Here is a 26,485-nt window from a genome sequence, read left to right as displayed (position 1 = left end):
TCAGATTTGAGAGTGTGACTAGTGGTGTCTCTCAAGGATCTATTCTGGGACCTCGACTTTTTGTGATTTTTATTAACGACCTGGATGTGGGGTAGAAGGGTGGGTTGGCAAGTTTGCAGACGACACAAAGGTTGGTGGTGTTGTAGATAGTGTAGAGGATTGTCGAAGATTGCAAAGAGACATTGATAGGATACGGAAGTGGGCTGAGAAGTGGCAGATGGAGTTCAACACAGAGAAGTGTGAGTTGGTACACTTTGGAAGGTCAAACTCCAAGGCAGAGTACAAAGTAAATGGCAGGATACCTGGTAGTGTGGAGGAGCAGAGGGATCTGCGACTACATGTCCACATCCCTGAAAGTTGCCTCACAGGTAGACAGGGTAGTTAAGAAAGCTTATGAGGTGTTATCTTTCATAAGTCCAATTCTGGTCGCCTCACTATAGGAAGGATGTGGAAGCATTGGAAAAGGTACAGAGGAGATTTACCAGAATGCTGCCTGATTTAGAGAGTATGGATTATGATCAAAGATTAAGAGAGCTACTGCTTTACTCTTTGGAGAGAAGGAGGATGAGAGGAGACATGATAGAGGTGTACAAGATATTAAGAGGAATAGACATAGTGGACAGTCAGCGCCTCCTCCCCAGGGCACCACTGCTCAATACAAGAGAACATGGCTTTAAGGTAAGGGGAGGGAAGTTCAAGGGGGATATTAGAGGAAGGTTTTTCACTGAGAGAGTGGTTGCTGCATGGAATGCACTGCTTGAGCCAGTGGTACAGGCAGATACACTAGTGAAGTTTAAGAGACTACTACACAGGTATATGGAAGAATTTAAGGTGGGAGGGGGTTGTATGGGAGGCAGGGTTTGAAGGTCGGCACATCATTGTGGGCCGAAGGGCCTGTAATGTGCTGTACTATTCTATGTTCTATATTCTAAAACTATTCGGACTTAAACCTCCGCATTTTCCACACCCTGTTAACACAAAGTATCGCCAATTCCAAAATCAATTAGCATTTTAATTGGAGACAAGATCTCGTTTATTTAATTTGAGTTTGTTTGAAATTTTCTTTAATTTATGAATGGGGGTCAGCAATTTAATGAAGTTTTCAACAATGAAGCGAAATGTTTAATTTCTGCAAAAAGGAAGGCATGACCTTTCGCGTTGATTAAGTTGTCTGAGAGATGATCTGCAGTGCGTGGGCCGCGTCCGGCTCACATTGCCCCCGTCTATGACGTCACAGACGTCCGACCTAACTCAGACCGGCGGACATGAGGAACCGCACGCCGCAATACATGGTGGGCAAGCTAAATTCAGTGAAGGCACTCACGTCTTTGGTGTTGTATTCGCTTCCGGAAAGAGTGAGGCCTCAGCAAGCGTGGGCGGTGGGCATATGATGTAGATTCGCATGCACTAACCACAACAAGAGTAGCATACGAGTATTGGTGAGAAAACAACTCGTTAGTTATTTCCGATGTTATCTGGGTGTGTGCACCTCCAACAACGGCTTATTAATCACTGATGTGCCAGCAGCCGGTATGAGCGGGGATCTCACAATGTACAGCACCAACAAGCTGCCTTGACAGTCAGAGTCAGCAGGCCTGGGTCGATCAGCGGAATCGGTGTTGATCATCAGCTGAACAACCATCACCAAAGGCATCGCAGGTCGGCCGGACGGGAAAACAAACCATGTATTAGATCCCCGAATCGGCCAGTGCGATCAGCAATGTTCATGGCCACGTGCGGCTCTCTGGTTGTTCTCCTCTTGACGCTTCCCGAAGGTAAAATTATTTAAGCATAGCTTGTAAATGGTGTTACCTAGCGAAAGGGACAAATGCCTGAGAAATGGGAGCAAAATTCCTTACTAAGCTTGAAGCAGGGCAAAGAAGATATAATTGTGATGTACATGATGCTTCATCATTTCAGGGTTGATATATTACAGGTGAATGCGTTGGTGTGCTGTTATCAGTTGTTGCTAAACGAAGAGAGAGAGAGAATGAGTGTGTGTGTGTGAGAGAGAGAGATAGACATAGTGACAGAGAGAAGAGAAAGTGCGTCAGAGAGGGAGTGTGAGAGACAGAGACGTTGTTCCCGCTCTTCACAGGGTGATCGTTAGCTTATAAAAATATATTCTGCGCTCGGATAGATCACTTTATTTGAGTCAAGAAAGAGGAGTTATTGCAATATGCACTTAAAAGCGCGTTTAGTGGGTAACACACTGACCCAAGATTTAATGATTTAAATATGATACTAATAACCGTATTCATCCGTCCCTATCAATACATAGCAACAGATTTTTTAAAAATCACGAGAAAATACCTGAATTTTTGATGGAAGCCAATGATATCACGTAGCTAAATGATAAATCATAAATAACATCAAAATATTGTTCTATTATTTGTTTACAAACTGTATATTAAATTGTAACACCATGTATCTCGCAACAAATCTCCACTCACTTAGATCACCACAATGTACTGACAGAAGAGCAGATTCTTTAATTCTAAATCATGTCCGGCGAAAAAGCAGGAATATTTCATGTTGACTACCAAAAGCACTTGATTCTGCCCCACACTCGTGATGAATAGACGCTCTTAATATATCTAAACTACACACGATACCTGCCAAATTCCTGCAACAATTGGTGAAGCATCGAAACATAGAAAACCGCCAGCACATACAGGCCCTTCGGCCCACAAATCTGTGCCGAACATGTTCCTACATGAGAACTACCTCGGCTTTACCGATGGCCTCTATTTTCCTGAGTTCCATATACCTATCCAGGAGTCGCTTGAAAGACCTTATAGTTTCCACCTTCACCACCACCGCTGGCAGCCCATTCCACGCACTCACCATTCTCCGCATAAAAAACTTACCCCTGACATCTCCCTGTACCTACCTCCAACCACATTAAAACGATGCCCTCTCGTGCTGGCCATTTCAATCCTGGGAAAAAGCCTCTGACTATCCACACGATCAATGCCCCTTATTATCAGTACACCTCTATCAGGTCACCTCTCGTCCTCCGTCACTCCAAGGAGAAAAGGCCGACTTCACTCAACCTATTCTCATAAGGCATGTTCCCCAATCCAGGCAATATCCTTGTAAATCTCCTCTGCGCCCTTTCTATAGCTTCCACATCCTTCCTGTAGTGAGTTGACCAGAACTGAGCACAGTACTCCAAGTGTGGTCCGAGCAGGGTCCTTTATAACTGCAACATTATCTCTGGGCTCTTAATATCAATCCCATGATTGATGAAGGTCAATGCTCTGTATCCCTTCTTCACCACAGAGTTAACCTGCGTAGCAGTTTCGTGTGTCCTATGGAGTTGGACCCTAAGATCCCTCTGATCTTCCACACTTCCACGAGTTTTGCCATTAATACTATATTCTGCCTTCATATTTGACGTACCAAAATGAACCACTTCACACTTATCTGGGTTAATCTCTATCTGCCACTTGTCAGCCCAGTTTTGCATCCTACCAATGTCATGCTATAACCTCTGACAGCCCTCCACATTATCCACAACACCCCCAACCCTTGTGTCATCAGCAAATTCACTAACCCATCCCTCCACTTACTCATCCAGATCATTTATAAAAATCGCGAAGAGTAGGGTCCATGAACAGGTCCCTGAGGCACTCCACTGGTCACCGACCTCGATGTAGAATATGACCTGTCTAAAATCACACTTTGCTTTCTGTGGGCAAAACAGTTCTGGATTCAGAAAGTGATCGACCCCTTGGATCCCAAGCCTCCTTACTTTCCCAATAAGCTTTGCATGGGGTACCTTGTCAAAAGCCTTCCTGATATCCATATACACCACATCTACGGCTCTACCCTCGTCTAAACTGCACACAATCCCTGCCAAATTGCTGCAACAGTTGGTGAAGCGTAGCAACATAGAAAACCTCCAGCACAATACAGGTTTTTCGGGCCACAAGGCTGTGCCAAACATGTTCCTACATGAAAACTACCTAGGTTTCACCCATGTCCTCTATTTTCAAAGTTCCATGTACCTATCCAGGAGTGTCTTAAAAGACCCTATTATTTCCGTCTTCACCACCACTGCTGGCAGCCCATTCTTTCCACGCACTCAGCACTCTCTGCATTATAAAACGTACCCCTGACCTTTCATCTGTACCTACTTCCAATCTCTTTAAAACTAGCCATCTCGTGCTAGCCATTTCAGGCCTGGGAATAAGCCTCTGAATATCCACATGATCAGCGCCTCTCATTATCTGCAAACCTCTATCAGGTCATCTCTCATCCTCCGTCGCTCCAAGGAGAAAAGGCCGAGTTCACTCCACCCATTCTCATAAGGCATGCTCCCCAATCCAGGCAACATCCTTGTAAATCTCCTCTGCGCCCTTTCTATCGTTTTCGCATCCTTCCTGTAGTGAGGCAACTAGAATTGAGCACCATACTCCAAGTGGTGTCTGACCAGGGTCCTATATAGCTGCAACATTACCTCTCGACTCTTAAAATCAATCCCATGATTGATGAAGATCAATGCTCCCTATGCATTCCTCACCACAGTTAACCTGCATAACAGCTTTGAGTGTCCTATGGACTTGGACCCTAAGATCCATCTGATCCTCCACACTTCCAAGAGTTTTTCCATTAATATTACACTCTGCCATCATATTTGACCTACCAAAATGAGCCACTTCACACTTATCTGGGTTGAACTCCATCTGCCACTTGTCAGTGCAGTTTTGCATCCAATATCCCACAAACTCTGACAACCCTCCGCAGTATCCACAGCATCCCCATCCTTTGTGCCATCAGCAAATTCACTATCCCATCCCTCTGCTTCCTCATCCAGGTCATTTATAAAAATCACAAAGAGTAAGGGTCCCACAACAGATCCCTGAGGCACTCCACTGGTCACCGACCTCCATGTAGAATATGACCTGTCTACAACCACACACTGCCTTCTGTAGGAAGCCATTTCTGGATTCACAAAGCAATGTCCCCTTAAATCCCAACGCTTCCTTACTTTCCCAACAAGCCTTGCATGGGGTACCTTGTCAAAAGCCCTGCTGAAATCTATATACACTACATCTACTGTTCTACCCTCATCGATGTGTTTTGTCCTATCCTCAAAAAGTTCAATCAGGCTGGCAAGGCACGACCTATCTTTCACAAAGCCAAGCTGACTATTCCTAATCATATTGTGCCTCTCCAAATGTTCATAACTCCTGTCTCTCAGGATCTTCTCCATCAACTTACCAACCACTGAAGTAAGACTCACTGGTCTATAATTTCCTGGGCTATCTCTACTCCCTTTCTTGAATAAACGAACAACATCCACAACCCTCCAATCCTCCGGAACCTCTCACGTCCTCAATGTTGATTCAAAGATCATCAATCTCAGCAATCTCCTCCCCCGCCTCCCACAGTAGCCTGGGCTGCATCCCTTCTGGTCCCGGCGACTTCTCCAACTTGATGCTTTCCAAAAGCTCAAGCACATCCTCTTCCCTAATATCTACATGCGCAAGCTTTTCAGTCCACTGCAAGTCATCCCCACAATCGGCGAGATCCTTTTCCGTAGTAAATACTGAAGCAAGGTAATCATTAAGTACCTCTGCCATCTCCTTTGGTTCCATACACTCTTTTCCACTGTCACGCTTGATTGGTCCCATAATCACACTGTCTACTAACATCCATAAAAGAGCAACCACCATCTGTAAAATCACGTGGATCCGTTCCTGGTCGACTCTCTAAGCCCAGTGCGGTTTTATTCAGCTTTCAGCCCGATCTCATTTACAGAATCGGAAGAAAATAGAGTATAAAATCAGAAATAAGACACCAAATTACACTGACACCGGTTTCTACATATGGATGATTTGAAATTACACCGTTCTTCGTCATAAAACAAAAAGCTATGAAGCCAAATAGTAGAATTATTGGCTGATCAGGCTTGGGCGAGATCACGGTTGTCGAGGGAAACATCCGATATGTCTCTTTTTCTTCTTCCACCAGCATTTTGTGTGTGTCGTCTCTTCTTCTTCCTCTTCTTCTACCTCTCCTTCCTCCTCTTCCTCCTCTTCGTCCTCCTCCTTCTCCGTCTCTTCTCCTTGTCCTCCTTCTTCTCTTCCTTCCCCTTCTCATTCTTCTGCTTCTCCTTCCCTCATCGCTGGTCTCCGAGTACACAGTTATTGCAGTGAGAATGGTCCCAGGGACGGTGTTGCGTTCTGTGTGAGAGGAGTGGGAATTCTAAGAGAATTCCAGCCTCCAGGATAATCCCTTCCACACTAGATGCGCCGAGCTGCGGCTCCCCGGGGAACGCGGTGGGAAACCGGAGCGCCAGCTCGATTTCCTTCGGTTCACACGAGAGAGTGAGGAAGGGGCAGAGAGGGGTTACAGGGAGGCAGTCACCCCTCGGCTGCAGTGGGCAGGTAACTGGATGACTGTCAGAAGAAGGAGTGGAAGTGGGTCGCCAGTACAGAGAACGCCCGGGACCGTCCCCTCAATCATCAGTCTGCCGTTATAGATACTGTTGAGTGGGACGACCCACCAGAGCGGAGCCGCAGCGCCGGGTCTCTGGCGCTCAGGGTCGGAAGAAAGGAGAGGTGGAGAGGACCACAATATTGACAGGAGAGTCCAGAGATGGCGAAATAGTGGCGAGATTCTGTGGACGCCATCGAGACTGGTCTCTCGTCTCCCAGGTGCCAGGGTCAGGGACATCTCGGGTCAGGGTCACGGCATTCTGAAGGGGAAGGCGAGCGGCTCGATCTGGCACAAATTGGTCGGGAAATCGAGGAGGTCCTGAAGAGCGACCTCAGGGAGCTTGGTAGAAAGCCGAAAAGCAGGAAAAACAGGGAGGTAGTCTCTAGTTTGCTGTCACAGCCTCTCGTCAGTGATGGTAAGAATAGGAACGAATGACAGATAAATACGTGGCCGAGGGACTGTCACAGGGGCAGGGGTCCGAATATCTGGATCATTGAGATTTCTGCTGGGGAACCTGTACACACGGGACGGGTTGCATCTGAACCCGAAGGAGACCAATATCTTCGCGGGCATGTCTGCTAGAGGTCTTCAGGAGGATTCAAACTACTCTGGCAGGGAGGTAGAAACCGGAGTGATAGGGCTGAGAGTGGGGTAGTTGGTTAAAAAAATAGAGGCAATGTGTAGTCAGACCGCTAGCAAGGACAGGCTGATGATGGGACAACACTGTCGTGAAGAGGATGAGCTAAAATGTAAAAGGGGGAAAAAGTGGAAACCAGTGCCGAATACAGGACTGGCAGGTGTCATATCTGACTGCACCTTCCAACGGACAGATGGGTGAAACTGTAGTACAATTGGAGAGTGACAGGTGTGATATCTGACTGCACCGTCTACACGGACAGGTGGGTGAACCTGCAGCACAATTGGGGACTGGCAGGTGTGATATCTGACTGCACAGTCTACACGGACAGGTGGCTGAACCTGCAGCACAATTGGGGACTGGCAGGTGTGATATCTGACTGCACCGTCTACACGGACAGATGGGTGAAACTGTAGTACAATTGGAGATTGACAGGTGTGATATCTGACTGCACAGTCTACACGGACAGGTGGCTGAACCTGCAGCACAATTGGGGACTGGCAGGTGTGATATCTGACTGCACCGTCTACACGGACAGGTGGCTGAACCTGTAGCACAATTGGAGATTGACAGGTGTGATATCTGACTGCACCGTCTACACGGACAGGTGGCTGAACCTGCAGCACAATTGGAGATTGACAGGTGTGATATCTGACTGCACCGTCTACACGGACAGGTGGGTGAACCTGTAGCACAATTGGGGACTGACAGGTGTGATATCTGACTGCACCGTCTACACGGACAGGTGGTTGAACCTGTAGCACAATTGGGGACTGACAGGTGTGATATCTGACTGCACCGTCTACACGGACAGGTGGCTGAACCTGCAGCACAATTGGAGATTGACAGGTGTGATATCTGACTGCACCGTCTACACGGACAGGTGGGTGAACCTGTAGCACAATTGGGGACTGACAGGTGTGATATCTGACTGCACCGTCTACACGGACAGGTGGTTGAACCTGTAGCACAATTGGGGACTGGCAGGTGTGATATCTGACTGCACCGTCTACACGGACAGGTGGCTGAACCTGCAGCACAATTGGGGACTGGCAGGTGTGATATCTGACTGCACCGTCTACACGGACAGGTGGGTGAACCTGCAGCACAATTGGGGACTCACAGCTTTGACGCTGTGAGCTTCATTGACTCGTGGCTGAATGATGATTGACCCCCGAGGATGAATCGAAAGATCGGGCAGGAAGGCAGACGGGCCGGGTAGATCTGTTGGTAAAATAATATCAAATCCAGTCTTTAGAAAGAGGTGACAGAGGATGGGAAGGTGTTGAATCGTCGGGGTAGAGCTCAGAGACTGCTAGGGTACAAACACCCCGATGGGAGTTATGTACAGGCCACCGGACAGTAGCAACGATGCGGGCTACAAATGACAACGGGAGATGGAAAGTGCACGGCCAAACGGCAGAGTTACCGCAGTCATGGGGAATTTCGACATCGAGGTAAATTGCAAAAATCAGGATGGTGCTGTATCCCAAGAGCGGGATTGTGTAAAATGCCTGAAGATTGTTTTCTAGAGCAGACCGAGGGATCAGCAATTCCGGATTGGGTGTTGCGCAGTGAACCGGAATTGATTAGAGAATTTAAAGTAAAATAAAACCCTTAGGGACACTGATCATAATATTGTGGCGCTCTGGGTGGGGGGGGGGGGTGTCGGGGGTTGGTCGACAGCCCGCTCCAGCATTCCTAATGACAAACGCTATTGCTTTGTTACTGTGTTAAAACGTTTCCGTGAGACTATGGCGGTATGTTCCAGCTGATTTATTGTTACATTTTAGCTTGGTTGTGTAGTCATTCGCATGTGTGTCTGTGGGTCACCCGGACTGTAACCGGGCTGTGTGATCTTTCACTCCCCTCTCTGTATGTGACTCACTGGGGTCTCCCCCCGGGTCATAGCGCCCGGTCTGTTCATGTGTGTCTGTGGGTCACCCGGACTGTAACCGGGCTGTGTGATTATCACCTCCCCCGTCTGTATGTGACTCACTGGGGTCTCCCCCCGGGTCATAGCGCCCGGTCAGTTCATGTGTCTCACAATAAAAGCGGTTGTTGAGTTAAACGAGTTTTCTCGCCTGACATCAGTGAACAAACGTTCGCTACGTCGGTGTCGGGAGTGAGATGAGAAATTAACGACGTGATTGAACAGCTATGACGTGGGCTGGAGCGACGGAAAACCCGGGGAACAAATCGAGGGACCGAGCCGTATGCCTCCCCCCCCCCACAGCGCATTCGCGGGCCAGGTACCCAAAGACGGGACGCTGGCGCGGTGGGAGAACCTGTGAACCGAGCATCGTGCCTTCCCACCGAACCCCGACGGAGTTGAGCCCACCCAAGCTCCCCAACCTGGGGGACACGGCGGAGCGTATCGCCCGCCTCCCTCACGTTCCGCACCGGGCTACCCACGAGGAAGCGGAGGAAACTGAGGAGGAGGCGGTGAGACAGGCCCGACCAGTGCTGCGCCGGCTCCGCAGCGTGCCGTGGAGCGATCTCTGCTACCGGTATGGCGCGGCCGGCCATTTGGCCCAGTACTGCACCACGCCACAGCTCAGTGCTGGCATCGGGGAACGTCGAGCGGGCGGGGCCGCCCGAGACCTCCAGCAGAAACCCTCCGGTGCCATCTCTCCTGGTGGACCGTCTGGGTGAAGAGCAAGGTGTGTTCATGGACTGCGTGGTGGAGGGTAACAGATGCCTCGGTAACGAACCAGCCATCCGCGCCTGGGTGCTTAAAGACGGTGGCGCAGCTGGCGACCGTGCGCTACTGAGACGGAAGAGGAGTGGGGATAAACACAGTCGAGCATCTGGCCGACATCCGCGAGTCCTGGACCTGCTGTCCCGCCGGGGCCCCGCGTGGCTGTGCCGGGGGAACACCCTTCCTCGGCGCTGAAGCCGTGGCTCTCCAGCAAAGCGGCTCCGGGAAGCCGACCAGGCGGTGTATCAATAACCACCATCGGTCTCACAGCGGCCCGCCACAGTGCAGCACAACCCGCAGCGGCGGGACGCAACACAGCGGGCCCAGGGGCAAGCGACGGTAGCGGCCATTCAGTTTGCATCCGGCGGTGGCCTTATAGTAAGAGAGCGACCGTACTCCATTGGGAGTTTGAAGAGATTTGGTATGTCAACAAAAACACTCAAAAATGTCTAGAGATGTACCGCGGAGAGCATTCTGACAGGCTACATCACTGTCTGGTGTGGAGGGACTACTGTACAGGACCGAAAGAAGCTGCAGAAGGTCGTAAATCAAGTCAGCTCCATCTCGGGTACTAGCCTACCAAATACTCGGGACATCTTCAGGGAGCGGTGTCTCAGAAAGGCAGCGTCCATTATTAACGACCTCCAGCACCCAGGGCATGCCCTTTTCTCACTGTTACCATCAGGTAGGAGGTACAGAAGCCTGAAGGCACACACTCAGCGATTCAGGAACAGCTTCTTCCCCTCTGCCATCTGTTTCCGAAATGGACGTTGAACCCGTGAACACTGCCTCACTTTTAAAATATATATTATTTCTGTGTTTCGAAGATTTTTAACTTGTTGGATATATGTACACTGTAATTGGTTGACCTATTTATTATTGTTATTTTTTCTATATTATGTATCGCATTGAACTGCTGCTGCTAAGTTAACACATTTCACGACAGATGCCGGTGATAATAAACCTGATTCTGATTCTGATTCTGGTCTGAATTTACCAAACCGTCAGATGAAACTTCCAAGGATATATTTTCATGAACTAAGGCAGAGTTCAGCACTCCACGCCAGCTTGTGCGTTCTGTTAAGAAGCTCACACTCCTGAAATTGAATGAAGCGCGACCCAGAAACAGTGCAGAAGTGATCAGTGCAAACGGAAAAGACAACGACCGGGGGAAGAGCGTGACCCTCCTCGGCAGACATCCCACAGTCTGGGCAGACTAGTTTCCCTGGCGTTCAGGGGAGCGTTCAAGGAGCCCAGAATCTTCGATTGAATCGATTGAACTTCGATTGAACTTCGACCCAGAATCGGGCCCTTGTCGCAATACAGGAGCACGTCGTTAGCATGAGAAATATTAAATCCTAATAAAAGACCAATAAATTCAAGACGGTAGATGCAGAAAGTGCCGAGAGAAACCAGAAACAAACAAACATATTGCCTTTTCCTCCAGCAGTTTAACTGAATTTGATCACTTGCAAAGACACAACCACGTGGCAAACCTTTAATATTCAAACAGATAAAAAAAACATAGCTCATTATAAACACCAGCCTGCTCCAGGTTCAGAGCCAGAGTCCGGAAAATTGTATTCCGACCCATCCGTTATTACAGAAAGGACAAACCATAATACCCGCCCGGATATAACAACACGGGATAAACAAACAAAAACCGCTTACTGAATACATACAGCCATTCCAAACGCACAGAGCATATAGAAACCCATATTCATGTAAGTGTCCCTAAATCCACAATCCTAGACATCACTAGAACAGTCCGTAAGTTCCTAGCAATTGGGAAATGAGTGTGCGTGTTTATGCCCGTACCCCACGATTTACCAGCTTGAGCTCGGAAAAGATAGAGATAACAGTTTTGAATGTGAATAATTATAGTGACTGGCTGTACATTAATGGGCCCACAAAGCCCACAGCAAGCTATTTTCCACACTTGAAAGGGTTCTGAATGGGCTCCGGGAGGAAATAATTACAGATCCTGTTTCTCATTTCCAGTTTCTACACAAGTGTCGGTGATGATGCAGCAAAACGTTTCGACGGTAGGGGGAGCTTGTGCCGAGATCGATTGTTCCTTTCGCGTTCCCGACTTTCCCAGCTTTCCCAGCAGACTGCGGGCACAGTGGGTGACGACCAGCTCTAGAAATACCCGGCTTGAAGCCGTCTTTGACTATAATTTCAGTAGTCGCACGTCTGACCGTCGCAGCTCGATCGACCGAGCGGATTTCTGGGGCAAACCTGAAAAGGGAGACTGTTCTCTGCGAATAAATGATGCCAGGAAGAGTGACGAGGGTTCATATATATTCACAGTAGATATCTACACCACCTCCCCCATTACGACCCATCGCACCGGAAGCTCACAATCCTTTCTCACAGTTTGGGGTGAGTGGCCCTAGTTTGTTCTGTAAACTTTCTCCTGTTGTGCTTCCATGCAGATGTAAAGTCAGGTCGGCGGGGAGAGGAGGATGCCAGATCGGTGACTAGACACGCCTTCCATTTTCATTACCAACGCACATTACATCGGAATGCTAGAGTTTTATTAAATTAACAACTTCATAATCTAGGTAATATCTCCAGTCTGTCATCGCCAGCATCGTGCTTCTCCGGGCAATTTACACACGAAAGGGCAAAAACGAAGTTTTCCCTCGTTGGTTAAGCAAAGAGTAAAATGAACATAGAAACACGCCGCGTGTATTTTCATCTAGGGATTGTACATTCCCCTACTGATGTCTCCACTTCGCGGCAGTTCCCCCCTCCCAAAACACAGAGCCCGCCAGGAGTTTGTTTGAAATACACAGCGATGTCTTCAGCGCCAGCGAGAGAACAGGTTTGTTGACCGACACCTGAGAGTAGGTAGGCTGCGGGGAAGCAAGTAGGGTTAGGAATTCAGACGATTGCAATGGGGGTCAGCATGGATTCGATGGAGCGAATGGTCCTACCCTTGGCGTTAACCTGTCATACGGCAGAGAAACGGGACCTTCGGCACCCCGCGTTCCCGCTGATGTTTCCGCTCCTCTGCTCCGGTTTTGTTTCCCCGCAGCGGGGCCATTCCCCAATCCTTACCGATCTTTATGTCTCATTCAGTGCATCGTGAAATCGTAGTGGCTAAGTCTTTCCATGTGGTAACGTCTTTCTCTGCATAAACCTGCCCCTCGGCCCCCTTTTGAAAACCCGTCTCACTGTAACATGTGCCCTTGTCTTTCCATGTGGTAACGTCTTTCTCTGCATAAACCTGACCCTCGGCCCCCTTTTGAAAACGCGTCTCACTGTAACATGTGCCCTTGTCTTTCCATGTGGTAACGTATTTCTCTGCATAAACCTGCCCCTCGGCCCCCTTTTAAAACCCGTCTCACTGTAACATGTGCCCTTGTCTTTCCATGTGGTAACGTCTTTCTCTGCATAAACCTGACCCTCGGCCCCCTTTTGAAAACCCGTCTCACTGTAACATGTGCCCTTGTCTTTCCATGTGGTAACGTCTTTCTCTGCATAAACCTGACCCTCGGCCCCCTTTTGAAAACCCGTCTCACTGTAACACATGTGCCCTTGTTTTTAACCCTCTTACCACGGGATAGCATTTCCACCCTCTCCCGTACCCGGGCCGCTTCTCTAATTCCATCAGATCACCGCTCCTTGGAAAACAAACCAGCTTGCCCAATCTCTGCCCATAACGCTCGCTCTCCAGTCGAGTTAACGGCCTGGAGAATCTCCACTGCATCCCCCCGGAGCACACACCACCTTCCCCTGGCGGGCCGGCCATACCCGTACGCAATACTCGGCGCTGAAAGGAGACAGTGAAACAGCGAGATGTCATGATTTCTCTGTTTGTTTTTCTTATGTCTGCGTTATTGACAGTTACACCCTTCCGAACGTGTTCTTCTGTCCTAGAAAAACCCCGGATCTCGGTTGGTGAGGGTCTGATCGCCGGACAAAGGGCGCGTTTGATCTGCTCCATTCCTGACAGCTGTTCCGGAGACAGACTGGAATTAAAGTGGATTGTTTCAGATAACGTGGTTCCGGCGCAGGACAGGAAAGCGGAAGGGGAGGTTGTCAGTGAAGGTCCTGGCGCTCGGATGCAAAGGTCGGCGCTCACATTCACTCCCTCACCCGCTCATCACCGGGAATCCCTGGGATGCGCTGTTTTAGCGAAGGGCGTCCAAAAAGCCAAGGAAACTATCACCATGGACGTTCAACGTAAGCATGTGTTCTCAAAGAGGAAGCGGCACACGAGAAAATATATGAATGTTTGATGCCTCCTCACGCGTGTCAATTCCTGGTGTGTCTCTCCAGCGTTGTCACGAAAGTAATCGACACAGACGGCGCACCTCTGCCCTGCACGGGCGGTCAAGCTGCGAAGCCGAGATTTCTCTCAGTAAAACTTTGCTGATAGTTCTGTGAAATGCCGTTATTATACAATTTTGATCCAATTTTAAACAGTGGACCGAGGTTTGAACAGATCGGCTGAAAACAGCGGCAGAACAGGCCGCTCTGCTCATTAGCACAGTCGGGATCGGTTGCACAATGTGGCCTCTCTTACACTGGAGGAACCAAGCGCCCGTTCGCCTCGCGGGGCAAAACCCGAGACTGCGGGAAGACTGCCGAGTTTCCCGTTAGCCGCTACTTTAACACTCCCGGCAATACCCGAGACTGCGGGAAGACTGCCGAGTTTCCCGTTAGCCGCTACTTTAACCCTCCCGGCAATACCTGAGACTGCGGGAAGACTGCCGAGTTTCCCGTTAGCCACTACTTTAACCCTCCGGCAAAACCTGAGACTGCGGGAAGACTGCCGAGATTCCCGTTACCCGCTACTTTAACCCTCCCGGCAATAACCGAGACTGCAGGAAGACTGCCGAGTTTCCCGTTACCCGCTACTTTAACCCTCCCGGCAATACCCGAGACTGCGGGAAGACTGCCGAGTTTCCCGTTACCCGCTACTTTAACCCTCCCGGCAATACCCGAGACTGCGGGAAGAATGCCGAGATTCCCGTTACCCGCTACTTTAACCCTCCCGGCAATACCCGAGACTGCGGGAAGACTGACGAGTTTCCCGTTACCCGCTACTTTAACACTCCCGGCAATACCCGAGACTGCGGGAAGACTGCCGAGTTTCCCGTTACCCACTACTTTAACCCTCCCGGCAATACCCGAGACTGCGGGAAGACTGCCGAGATTCCTGTTACCCGCTACTTTAACCCTCCCGGCAATACCCGAGACTGCGGGAAGACTGCCGAGATTCCCGTTACCCGCTACTTTAACCCTCCCGGCAATACCCGAGACTGCGGGAAGACTGCCAAGTTTCCCGTTACCCACTACTTTAACCCTCCCGGCAATACCCGAGACTGCGGGAAGACTGCCGAGATTCCCTTTACCCGCTACTTTAACCCTCCCGGCAATACCCGAGTGCGGGAAGACTGCCGAGATTCCCGTTACCCGCTACTTTAACCCTCCCGGCAATACCCGAGACTGCGGGAAGACTGCCGAGTTTCCCGTTACCCGCTACTTTAACCCTCCCGGCAAAACCTGAGACTGCGGGAAGACTACCGAGATTCCCGTTACCCGCTACTTTAACCCTCCCGGCAATACCCGAGACTGCGGGAAGACTGCCGAGATTCCCGTTACCCGCTACTTTAAACCTCCCGGCAATACCCGAGACTGCGGGAAGACTGCCGAGATTCCCGTTAGCCGCTACTTTAACCCTCCCGGCAATACCCGAGACTGCGGGAAGACTGCCGAGATTCCCGTAACCCGCTACTTTAACCCTCCCGGCAATACCCGAGACTGCGGGAAGACTGCCGAGTTTCCCGTCCCCGCTACTTTAACCCTCCTGGCAATACCCGAGACTGCGGGAAGACTGCCGAGTTTCCCGTTACCCGCTACTTTAACCCTCCCGGCAATACCCGAGACTGCGGGAAGACTGCCGAGATTCCCGTTATCCGCTACTTTAACCCTCCCGGCAATACCCGAGACTGCGGGAAGACTGCCGAGATTCCCGTTACGCGCTACTTTAACCCTCCCGGCAATACCCGAGACTGCGGGAAGACTGCCGAGTTTCCCGTTACCCGCTACTTTAACCCTCCCGGCAATACCCGAGACTGCGGGAAGACTGCCGAGTTTCCCGTTACCCGCTACTTTAACCCTCCCGGCAATACCCGAGACTGCGGGAAGTCTGCCGAGTTTCCCGTTACCCGCTACTTTAACCCTCCCGGCAATACCCGAGACTGCGGGAAGACTGCCGAGTTTCCCGTTACCCGCTACTTTAACCTTCCCGGCAATACCCGAGACTGCGGGAAGACTGCCGAGTTTCCCGTTACCCGCTACTTTAACCCTCCCGGCAATACCCGAGACTGCGGGAAGACTGCCGAGTTTCCCGTTACCCGCTACTTTAACTATGTATCCTACTTCCCGCTCTCCGTGACCTCCTGCACTGTTACAAAGACAAAGAACAAAGAACAATACAGCGCTGTACAGGCCATTCGGCCCACAATGTTGTGCCGACCCTTAAACCCTACCTCCCATATACCACTCCTCCTGAAATTCCTCCATATACCTGTCAAGTAGTCTCTAGTGTATCTGCCTTCACCAGTGACTCAGGCAGTGCATTCCATGCGCCAACCACTCTCTGAGTGAAAAACCTTCCTCTAATATCCCCCTTGAACTTTTCTCCTCTTACCTTAAAGCCATGTCCTCTTGTACTGAGCAGTGGTGTCCTGGGGAAGAGGCGCTGGCTGTCCACTCTATCTATTCCTCTTAATATCCAGAGTTTTGTCGAGCTGCATCATTACCCCGCAACTCTTAAACTCTATCCCACGACTTATGAATCCTAACACCCCATAAGCTTTCTTAACTGCCCTATCCACCTGTGAGGCACACTTCAGGGATCTGTGGACATGTACCCCCAGATCCCTCGGCTCCTCCACACTCCCAAGTATCCTGCCATTTACTTTGTACTCTGCCTTGGAGTTTGTCCTTCCAAAGTGTACCACCTCACACTTCTCCGGGTTGAACTCCATCTGTCACTTCGCAGCCCACTTCTGCATCCTATCAATGTCACTCTGCAATCTTTGACAGTCCTCTTCACTATCCAAAACACCACCAACCTTACATAGAAACATAGAAAATCTGTGCAGGAGTAGGCCCTTCGGCCCTTCGAGCCTGTACCACCATTCAGTATGAACATGGCTAATCATCCAGCTCAGAACCCTTTACCTGCTTTCTCTCCATACCCCCTGATCCCCTTAGCCACAAGGGCCATATCTAACTTCCTCTTAAATATAGCCAATGAACCGGCCTCAACTTTTTTCTGTGGCAGAGAATTCCACAGATTCACCACTCTCTGTGTGAAGAAGTTTTTCCTCATCTCGGTACTAAAAGGATTCCCCTTTATCCTTAAACTGTGACCCCTCGTTCTGGATTTCCCCAACATCGGAAACAATCTTCCTGCATCTAGCCTGTCCAATCCCTTTCGAATTTTATACGTTTCAATAAGATCCCCCCTCAATTTTCTAAATTCCAGTGAGTATAAGCCTAGTCGATCCAGTCTTTCTACATATGAAAGTCCTGCCATCCCAGGAATCAATCTGGTGAAAACTCCCTGTATGGCAAGAATGTAGTTCCTCTGATTAGGAGACCAAAACTGAACACAATATTCTTGGTGCGGTCTCACCAAGGCCTTGTACAACTGCAGTACAACCTCCCTACTCCTGAACTCAAATCCTTTTACTATGAATGCCGACATACCATTTGCCTTTTTCACCGCCTGCTGTGCCTGCATACCCATATTCAATGACTGGTGTACAATGACACCCAGGTCTCGTTGCATCTCCCCTTTTCCTAATCGGCCACGTTCAGATAATTATCTGTTTTCCTGTTCTTGCAACCAAAGTGGATAACCTCACATTTATCCACATTAAATTGCATCTGCCATGAATTTGCCCACTCACCTAACCTATCCAAGTCACCCTGCATCCTCTTCTCATCCTCACAGCTAACACCACCGCCCACCTTCGTGTCGTCCGCAAACTTGGAGATGCTGCATTTAATTCCCTCGTCTAAATCATTAATATATATTGTAAACAACTGGGGTCCCGTTTACTCCCACTCTTTGTTTCCTGTCTGCCAACCATTTCTCTATCCACATCAATACCATATCCCCAATACCGTGTGCTTTAAGTTTGCACACTAATTTCCTGTGTGGGACCTTGTCAAAAGCCTTTTGAAAATCTAAATATACCACATCCACTGGCTCTCCCCTATCCGCTCTACTAGTTACAGCTTGAAAAACTTCTATAAGATTCGTCAGACATGATTTTCCTTTCACAAATCCATGCTGACTTTGTCCGATGATTTCACCTCTTTCCAAATGTGCTGTTATCACATCTTTGATAACCGACTCTAGCATTTTCCCCACCACCAATGTCAGACTAACCGGTCTATAATTACCCGGTTTCTCTCTCCCTCCTTTTTTAAAAAGTGGGGTTACATTAGCCACCCTCCAATCCTCAGGAACTAATCCAGAATCAAAGGAGTTTTGAAAAATTATGACTAATGCATCCATTATTTCTTGGGCTACTTCCCTTAAGCACTCTGGGATGCAGACCATCTGGCCCTGGGGATTTATCTGCTTTTCATCCCTTCAGTTTACCTAACACCACTTCCCTACTAACATGTATTTCCCTCAGTTCCTCCATCTCACTAGACCCTCGGTCCCTTACTATTTCCGGAAGATTATTAATGTCCTCCTTAGTGAAGACAGAACCAAAGTAGTTATTCAATTGGTCTGCCATGTCTTTGTTACCGATGATCAATTCACCTGTTTCTGACTTTAAAGGACCTACATTTGTCTTGACCAATCTTTTTTCTTTTCACGTATTGTTCAAAGCTTTTACAGTCAGTTTTTGTGGTCACTGCCAGCTTTCTCTCATAATCTTTATTCCCGTTCCTAATTAAGCCCTTTGTCCTCCTCTGCTGGTCTCTGAATTTCTCCCAGTCCTCAGGTGTGCCGTTTTTTTTTTTTTTTGCTAATTTATATGTTTCCTCTTTGGACTTGATACTATCCCTAATTTCCCTTGTCAGCCACGGGTGCACTACCTTCCCTGGTTTATTCTTTTGCCAAACTGGGATGAACAACTGTTGTAGTTCATCCTTGCGATCTTTAAATGATTGCCTTTGCATATCCGCCGTCAAACATTTAAGTATCATTTGGCAGTCTATCGAAGCTAATTCACGTCTCAAATTTACCCTTCTTTATGTTCAGAACCTTTGTTTCTGAATTAACTATGTCACTCTCCATCTTAATGAAGAATTCCACTATATTATGGTCACTCTTACCAAAGGGGCCTCACACGACAAGATTGCTAACTAACCCTTCCTCATTGTTCAATACCCAATCTAGAATGGTCTGCTCTCTAGTTCGTTCCTCGACATGTTGGTTTAGAAAACCATCCCGCATACATTCCAAGAAATACTCTTCCTCAGCACCCTTACCAATCTATATGTAGATTGAAGTCACCCATTATAACTACTGCTCCTTTATTGCACGCATTTCTAATTTCCTGTTTAATGCCATCCCCAATCTCACTACTACTCATCACCAACCTCACTGGTGGCCTGTACACAAATCCTTTCTTTCACATACCGTAAGATGCCGCATCATAGTCTTAGTTGTGTAAAAGTGATATAACTTAAAGGTTTTCAGAACACTGAATTTAAAAGGATTTGCTTTTCGAACGGGAACACTTATTATTTTATGTTTTATTTCAGAACTTCCTGAGAAACCGACCGTCAATCGGTCAGTGGTCGCGATGGAGGGCAGCTCCCTCTCACTGAATTGCAGAAGCTGGGAGACAAATCCCGTCACCTTACGTTGGGTGAGGAATGGAGAGGACATCGGCGCATCTTCCACCGGAGAACTGGCAGTGCTTCTCCGTGACGTTACATCAGTAGATGAGGGGGAATACTGGTGTTCGGCTGGAAACGACGTGGGCGTCTCCAACAGCTCCACCAGCGTCTCCGTTCAGTGTGAGTGATAGTCTACTCAGGCAGTGGCCTCGTCTTCCTCGGCGTCCGAGTTCAGCACACTGGTTTGTCCGCTACTTTAGCGGGCTATCATTGCGAAGGACACGGCCCCGTGCCCCATCACACCCGATATCCCGCCACACTGCGTGGAGAAAGTACACAACGAGACCAGATCACCCAAAACCACAGGGACAAAGTTCCCACAGTCTGGCGTAGTCCTGGTTCCATTTTATGAGTCTCGAGCAGTGCATGTGAAACCATTTATTAACACAGCGTTTGCATAAACAGATCCAGGGCGGTATCTTAAAGATATATTAAAAATATTTTTATTTGGACAATGCACATAGGAACTTCGAGCATTCAGTGAAACGTATCGTTCACTTCAACGATCAATAAAGTTCAAAGGTGAGATGAGGGCAGTCCGCAAGTGTCAGGGGCTTCCAGGGTCATTAGAGTTCAAAGGTGAGCTGAGGGCAGTCCGCAAGTGTCGGCTTGTTTCCTGGGTCAATAGAGTTCAAAGGTGATCTGGGGTCAATCCGCAAGTGTCGGCTTGTTTCCATGGTCAATAGAGTTCAAAGGTGAGCTGAGGGCAGTCCGCAAGTGTCGGCTTGTTTCCTGGGTCAATAGAGTTCAAAGGTGATCTGGGGTCAATCCGCAAGTGTCGGCTTGTTTCCATGGTCAATAGAGTTCAAAGGTGAGCTGAGGGCAGTCCGCGAGTTCCTGTACCGGAGATGCTCCTGGTCATGGGCAGAATGCATAATCTTCTTACAGACGATGTCAAACAAGAGAAAATCTACAGATGCTGGAAATCCGGGGAACGCACACAAACTGCTGAGGAACTCAGCAGGCCAGGACGCATCCCCGGAAAAGATTACTGATGAACGGTCTCGGCCCGAAATGTCGGTTGTACTCTTTTCCGCAGATGCTGCCCGGCCTGTTGACTTCCTCCAGCATTTTGTCTGTGTTACAGACAATCCAAAGCTTTTTCCTCGCCTCTACACGCTCTTGCCGCTGCTGTTGAAGTCGTCAGTGGAACCCGAGCCCTGCCGCTCAGTCGATCGGGGTTCAGTCCTGAACCCCACTACTGACTCTGGGGATTTGCCATATATTCCTCTCGCTATGAAGGCCTGGATTTCCTCTAACACGTGAATCTCCTACGAAATCCCCAACATCTGGTTGACTTAGCTGGCAACTTTAAATTAAATGGAATCTCCCAGCGTGAATGTTTGAAACCGCAGGGACCTAACAGTTCTGAATTGTCTTACAACTAATTTCTCGCCATCTTCCTGTGGCAAAAGTCACCGTATCTGAACACAAGCACACGCAACGGACGTATTTAAAAACTGTTTGCACTGAGCACGTTATCGTGTCTAATGGCCGCTCATGTGCTCGCATCTGACACAGGTTAGAATGTGGTTTACAACAGTCTCCCGTCGCGATTAAGTGGCACAGTGTCCCAGACAAATGAAGGGATCCCCGGCATTTTCTCGATTAATATTTAAGAGATGTCCCACGTAAGCGGCTGCCCCGATTAAGCGATCACACAATTATCCGAAACCGCTGTATATATAATTATCGTTATATATTTGGTAATATGACAAATAATTAACTAGTAATCGGTGTTTTGCTGTTTTTTTATAATTCAGTAATATCAACCTATATTTAGAGTGTGTTCCGCAACGTGAATTTATCACCGGTTGTAAGCATTCGTTTCTCGTTTATCGCTCCATTTCCAGACAGACCCAAAACTGAAATGGCGTGCACCAGCGCTGGGACCGTGACTAACTGTGTTTGCAAGGTCAGAGCCAATCCTCCGGCCAACGTTTCATGGAGCATCGATGGGGAAGCCCTGGCGGAGCTCAGGTCGGAGGATGTGGTCGTGGCCCGGGAGACGGACGGGAACGTGATACAGAGCTCGATGAAGCTGACCCGTGCGGAAAGAATGGGAAATGTGATTTCATGTTCTGCAGGGAATACCCACGGTTACCGCGCCTCCGAATACCCACTCCGTTCTGAGGGTGCACATTATAACTATCAGTAATTTGAGGGAGTGAGAATTGTGAGCCAGATATTCTCGTATTTAACTGCATTTACTAAAACAACCCAGCAGGTGAAGCAAAGTCCATTTGTGTTAGAGAACACAACTATACACTAATGCCAATCCTATGACGTATGTGGTTAATGAATGACGTCATAATACATAGGAGCAGAACTAGGCCATTTCGCCCAGAGAGACTGCTTCACCATTCAATCATGGCTGATCCATTTTCCCACCGCTCAACCCCATTTCCCGGCTTTCTTCCCATAACCTTCGATGCCAGGTCCAATCACGAACCTATCAAGCTCTGCCAACGACCTGGCTTCCACAGCTACGTGTGGCAACAAGTTCCACAAATTCACCATCCTCGGATTAAAGACAATTCTCTGCATCTCTATTTTAAATAGACACCCCTCTATCCCGAGGCTGTGCCCTTTATTCTAGACTGGTCCACCATGGGAAAGGCCTTTCAACATTAGAAAGGTTTCAGTGAGATCTCCCTGGCCCAACACCACCCCCAACCCATCGCCCTTCTAAATTCCAGCGAGTACCGACCCAGAGCTGTCAAAGGATCCTCGTATGATAACTCTTTCATTCCCGGAATCGCTCTTGTGAACCTCCTCTGAAACCTCTACAGTGCCAGGACATCTTTCCTTAGACGAGGAGCCCAAAACTGTTTAAAATACTCACAATGAGGCCTCACCAGTGCCTTGTGTAGCCTTAGCATCACATCCTTGCTCTTGTGTTTTCAACCTCTTGAAATGAATGTTGACATTGTATTTGGCTTCCTCACCATCGGCTCTCCCGGTAAGCTAATCTTTAGGGTGTCCTCCACAAGTCCCTTTACATCTCCGGGTTTTGTATTTTCTCCCTGTTTAGAAACTAGTCAGAACATTTTTTTCTGACACCAAAGTACATGGCCATGCATTTTCCAACATTATATTTCATTTGCCACTTTCTTGCGCATTCTCCTAATCTCTCCAAGTCCTTCTGCAGCCTACCTGCCCCTCCGACAATCTTCGTATCATCTGGAAACCTGGCAAGAAGCCAACTATTCCATCATTTAAATCATTGATACTCAGCATTAAAAGAAGCTGTTCCGACACTGACCACTGTGGAACACAACTAGGCACTGGCAGCCGACCAGAAAATGATCCTTTCATTCCCACACGCTTCATCCGACCGATCAGCAAATGCTGTAACCATGCCAGTAAATTTTACGGTAACACCGCGGGATCGTTACTTGGTAAGCAGTGTGGCACCTTCTCAAAGTCCAAATATTCAGCATCCACTGAATCCCTTTCATTTATCCTACTTATTATCACCTCAAAGAATTCCAACATGTTCGTCAGGCAAGATTTTCCCTTAAGGAGACCATGCTGACTTTGTCCTGTCTTGTCCTGTGTCACCAGGTAATCCATACCCTCACCCTTAACAATTGACTCCAAAGTCTTCCCAACCACTGAGGTCAAGCTAACTGGTGTATAAACGTCGACAGTGTTTCTCCCTGTAGATGCTGCCTGGCCTGCTGCGTTCCACCAACATTTTGTGTGTGTGCTCTTTGAATTTCCAGCTTCTGCATATTTCCTCGTGTTGGTCTATAAATTCCTTTCTTCTGCGTTCGTCCTTGATGAAAGAGTGGAGTGACATTTGAGATTGTCCAGTCCTCTGGCAACGTGCCAGAGTCCAATGATATGCAAGGGTGTGGAAGCTTTGCAGAGGGGGCAGAATAGATTTCCCAGCATGCTGTCCGGGTGAGTGAGCATGTCATGGGAATGGATTGAGTGAACTAGGGTTACTCTTGCACTTTGGACTGGAGGGACATGAGAGGAGATTCAACAGACGTTTGGAAAATGATAAGTGACATGGATCGCCAAAGATCCCCCACCCCCACCCACGGGCGCAAATGGCTAGTACGAGGGGATCATAGTTTCAAGGAGATTGACGTACGGGCGTGTGGGTAGATGTCAAAGGAAAGTATTTTCCACAGAGAGTGATAGGTGCGCGGGACCTCTGCGGGGGTGATAGCAGATGCAGACGTATCGGCGATATTGAAGAAACTCTTAGGTAGGAAGATGGATGATAGAAAATGGACTATATAAGTGTTATACAGGTAACTGAGTAGGTGAACAAGACGGCACAACATCGGGGTCTGAAGGAATGGATTGTGTTATAGTGTCCCGTTCCGTATTTTAATTCTCCAAACACACCGGTCTGGTGGTGGCGGGTTTGGGTGTAGAATCCAGAGGACACTCACCGGTCACAGAGAGAAAATGAAAATCCCCTACCTACAGCAATGGAGGTCAGGGTGAACACAGATTTCTGGATTAATGTGGTAATAACTGAACTTGTTGCGCCTGTTTTTTCGCCTTTTCGTAGAACCGGTTGTTAATGTCAGTAGCTTTTGACACGTGATCATGGCCGTAACAACTTTGCATCGTTTATGTGATTTACAATGACGTTTGTTCATGCCCCTTGTTTTGTGACTAGCTTGCACATAGTTTCGTTTACATACGATGCAGTGAGAGGATTTTCATACACACCACCTTTTCCAATGTGTAACAACCCAAATGAACCACAGAGTCTTTAATATGTCTTAAAACATGCAATAGGGGCGATCTTTGTGTTCATATTTCATAAGAGAGGTGCGGAAGGAGTCGCAAATTGCAATCATGTGGTCGTAACACCGGTGATTTTTTAGGAAACGGGTCCGCATTCCGAAAGCACGTTCTCAGTAGATCAGCTCTGATGGCTCATTCCGTGCCCTTGTTCGCCATTTCAGGAACAGACGCCCGGACGATCTACTCGACAGCAGGCGGGGTGGGAGCCGGCCTTGTCATTCTGATTGTCGTCCTGCGGACAATTGCAGTGTGCCGGTATGTGTGATTTGTAACGCGGGGGAGGGAGTGTCCAATGCCAACCAGCTTTTGTAAATAACCCAACTTTCGTTCATTACCCACTCAAATGAAATCTGACCATCTGTCTTAAAGTAGCAATAGACTGGAACTTAGAAGGACAATTTCAGAGTCTGATTTAAGACACGTGTGATTGAACAAGGAATTCTACACGTTCTTTCACTTAATTCAATGTTTCCTTGTGTTTTCACTCTGTAAACTTTTAAAGTTTTTTTTGTTTGTTTTTAAACGACCACGCTCTGTGATTATGCTCACCCGTTTTTAACTTGGGCAGACATTAAAGGCTGTACAATAAATAACCCTCACGTTTACTTGTGCGGCGACGTGATCAGGCGGCTCCACTCGAACTGTTCTGAACCAGAATGCCGAGGAGAAACCGTAAGGGACACAGTTGTTGAAATTTTGTTCCTCGTCGCGGTGCCACTTCAAATCATTTCTCTGGTTTATAACCAATCTGTAACCCGTCTCTGTTTGGTGCTTTAGGAAGCAACGACGAAAAGCTGCTGCTGTTTCCGAGCTTTCTGTCGTCTACAGTACTGTGACGCCTTCAATAAATTTCGTGGTAAGTAGCGTCAAACTGCAGTGACATGTTCATGTAACGTGGCTTGCTTTTATTCAGCCGGTGATACTGCACAGGCAAGAGTTGTGGGACCGTGCTGTCGCCTGTATTGGGGCGTTGGACACTGAAGGAATGGAAAATCTCTGCTTTCATGTTTTGATGGTCTCTTCTTTGATCCTGGTTTGATATTTGCTAATAACCCTTTCTCTTTTTCGTTGCCTTGATGAGAATTGAATCAGCGGCTAGGTTTAGTGTCTCAGCAGTTTGGGAAAGTAGTAACCTGCAATCACTCAGGGGTCATAAGCTATCCGCGCAAAGTTTACACGGTCCCCTCGTTGTATTACCCGTGCGTGTTCCACCCCGAATGTCAAAGGTCACGATGCAACCAATTGTTGGAGATCGGCGACAAAAATGTATCAACATGGAGAGATGAAAGAGAGGTTAAGCTGGATGGATTCGGAGAAAAGATAGAGGGGATACGGCTGACCTGCTGTGATGAGTAAATCAGCGGCGGCTGGTGGGAGAATCTAAAATTCAACATATTTATCTTACTGTCTATCTAAAATATAATGGATCTCCCATCCAGAATTGAAAACATTTTCATCCGGATTTCACTTGTGTCCACTCTTCACTCCCAAGCCAAAAATAAGCTTTGTCTTTATGTGGAATACAAATATTTTCTATTGCAGGGAGTCGCCCAGGAATCTCGTGGCGTTGGCGACTCGCAGCCGACTCAAAGAGACGAGATCGTCTATGCTGATATCAACTTCCAGAAATGAAATGTACAGCAACTGCTTTGGACTGAAGTATCGCATGGGTGAGAATGGAGCCCATGGAACGTCAAACGGTAGAGCAAAGGAGCCCCTCCTTCAGAACTGACGGAGCTAATGACGCCTGATCTCTTCTGTCCTGTCATTGGTCGGAACCACCGTCTCTCATTTGCATATCTAACAGCATTCCAAGCGTCTGTGTCATATTTACTCCACAACAGAGCGTCCAGACACCCACCACTCTCTGTGTGAAAACACCCGACCAGCACATCTCCTTTGAGGTTTCCATTTTTGCATTAAAAGTGTTTCCTTTCGCCTCAGACATTTCCACCATGGGGAAAAGATGCCGGTTTTCAGTCGATGCCTCTCGTGATTCTATAAAAGTTTATCTGTCACATCTG

At 48.2% G+C, this 26,485-nt stretch overlaps 1 protein-coding gene across 1 annotated transcript; it reads left to right on the top strand.

The window, feature by feature from the left end:
• Window positions 1–1,612: 1,612 nt before the first annotated feature.
• Window positions 1,613–26,485, top strand: LOC132387186 (sialic acid-binding Ig-like lectin 12). The gene is made up of 8 exons (XM_059959532.1): window positions 1,613–1,775; window positions 11,790–12,173; window positions 13,677–13,982; window positions 19,548–19,805; window positions 21,539–21,820; window positions 24,623–24,716; window positions 25,239–25,317; window positions 26,004–26,485. Exons 1-8 carry the CDS (start codon window positions 1,721–1,723, stop codon window positions 26,091–26,093), a joined length of 1,548 nt encoding a protein of 515 aa, XP_059815515.1. The 5' UTR covers window positions 1,613–1,720; the 3' UTR covers window positions 26,094–26,485.

This window comes from Hypanus sabinus, unplaced genomic scaffold (assembly GCF_030144855.1).
Source record: "Hypanus sabinus isolate sHypSab1 unplaced genomic scaffold, sHypSab1.hap1 scaffold_162, whole genome shotgun sequence".
NCBI lineage: Eukaryota > Metazoa > Chordata > Chondrichthyes > Myliobatiformes > Dasyatidae > Hypanus > Hypanus sabinus.
The sequence above is the reverse complement of the archived record's forward strand: the minus strand, read 5'-3'. Positions and strand labels throughout refer to the sequence as shown.

Excerpts from the sequence above, each read along its gene's own strand:
- LOC132387186 (XM_059959532.1), top strand. The coding sequence starts at position 1,721 with ATGTTCATGGCCACGTGCGGCTCTCTGGTTGTTCTCCTCTTGACGCTT. Across the intron at positions 12,174-13,676 it reads ATCCTTTCTCACAGTTTGGG|AAAAACCCCGGATCTCGGTT; the intron begins GTGAGTGGCCCT and ends CTTCTGTCCTAG. Across the intron at positions 25,318-26,003 it reads CGCCTTCAATAAATTTCGTG|GGAGTCGCCCAGGAATCTCG; the intron begins GTAAGTAGCGTC and ends TTTCTATTGCAG.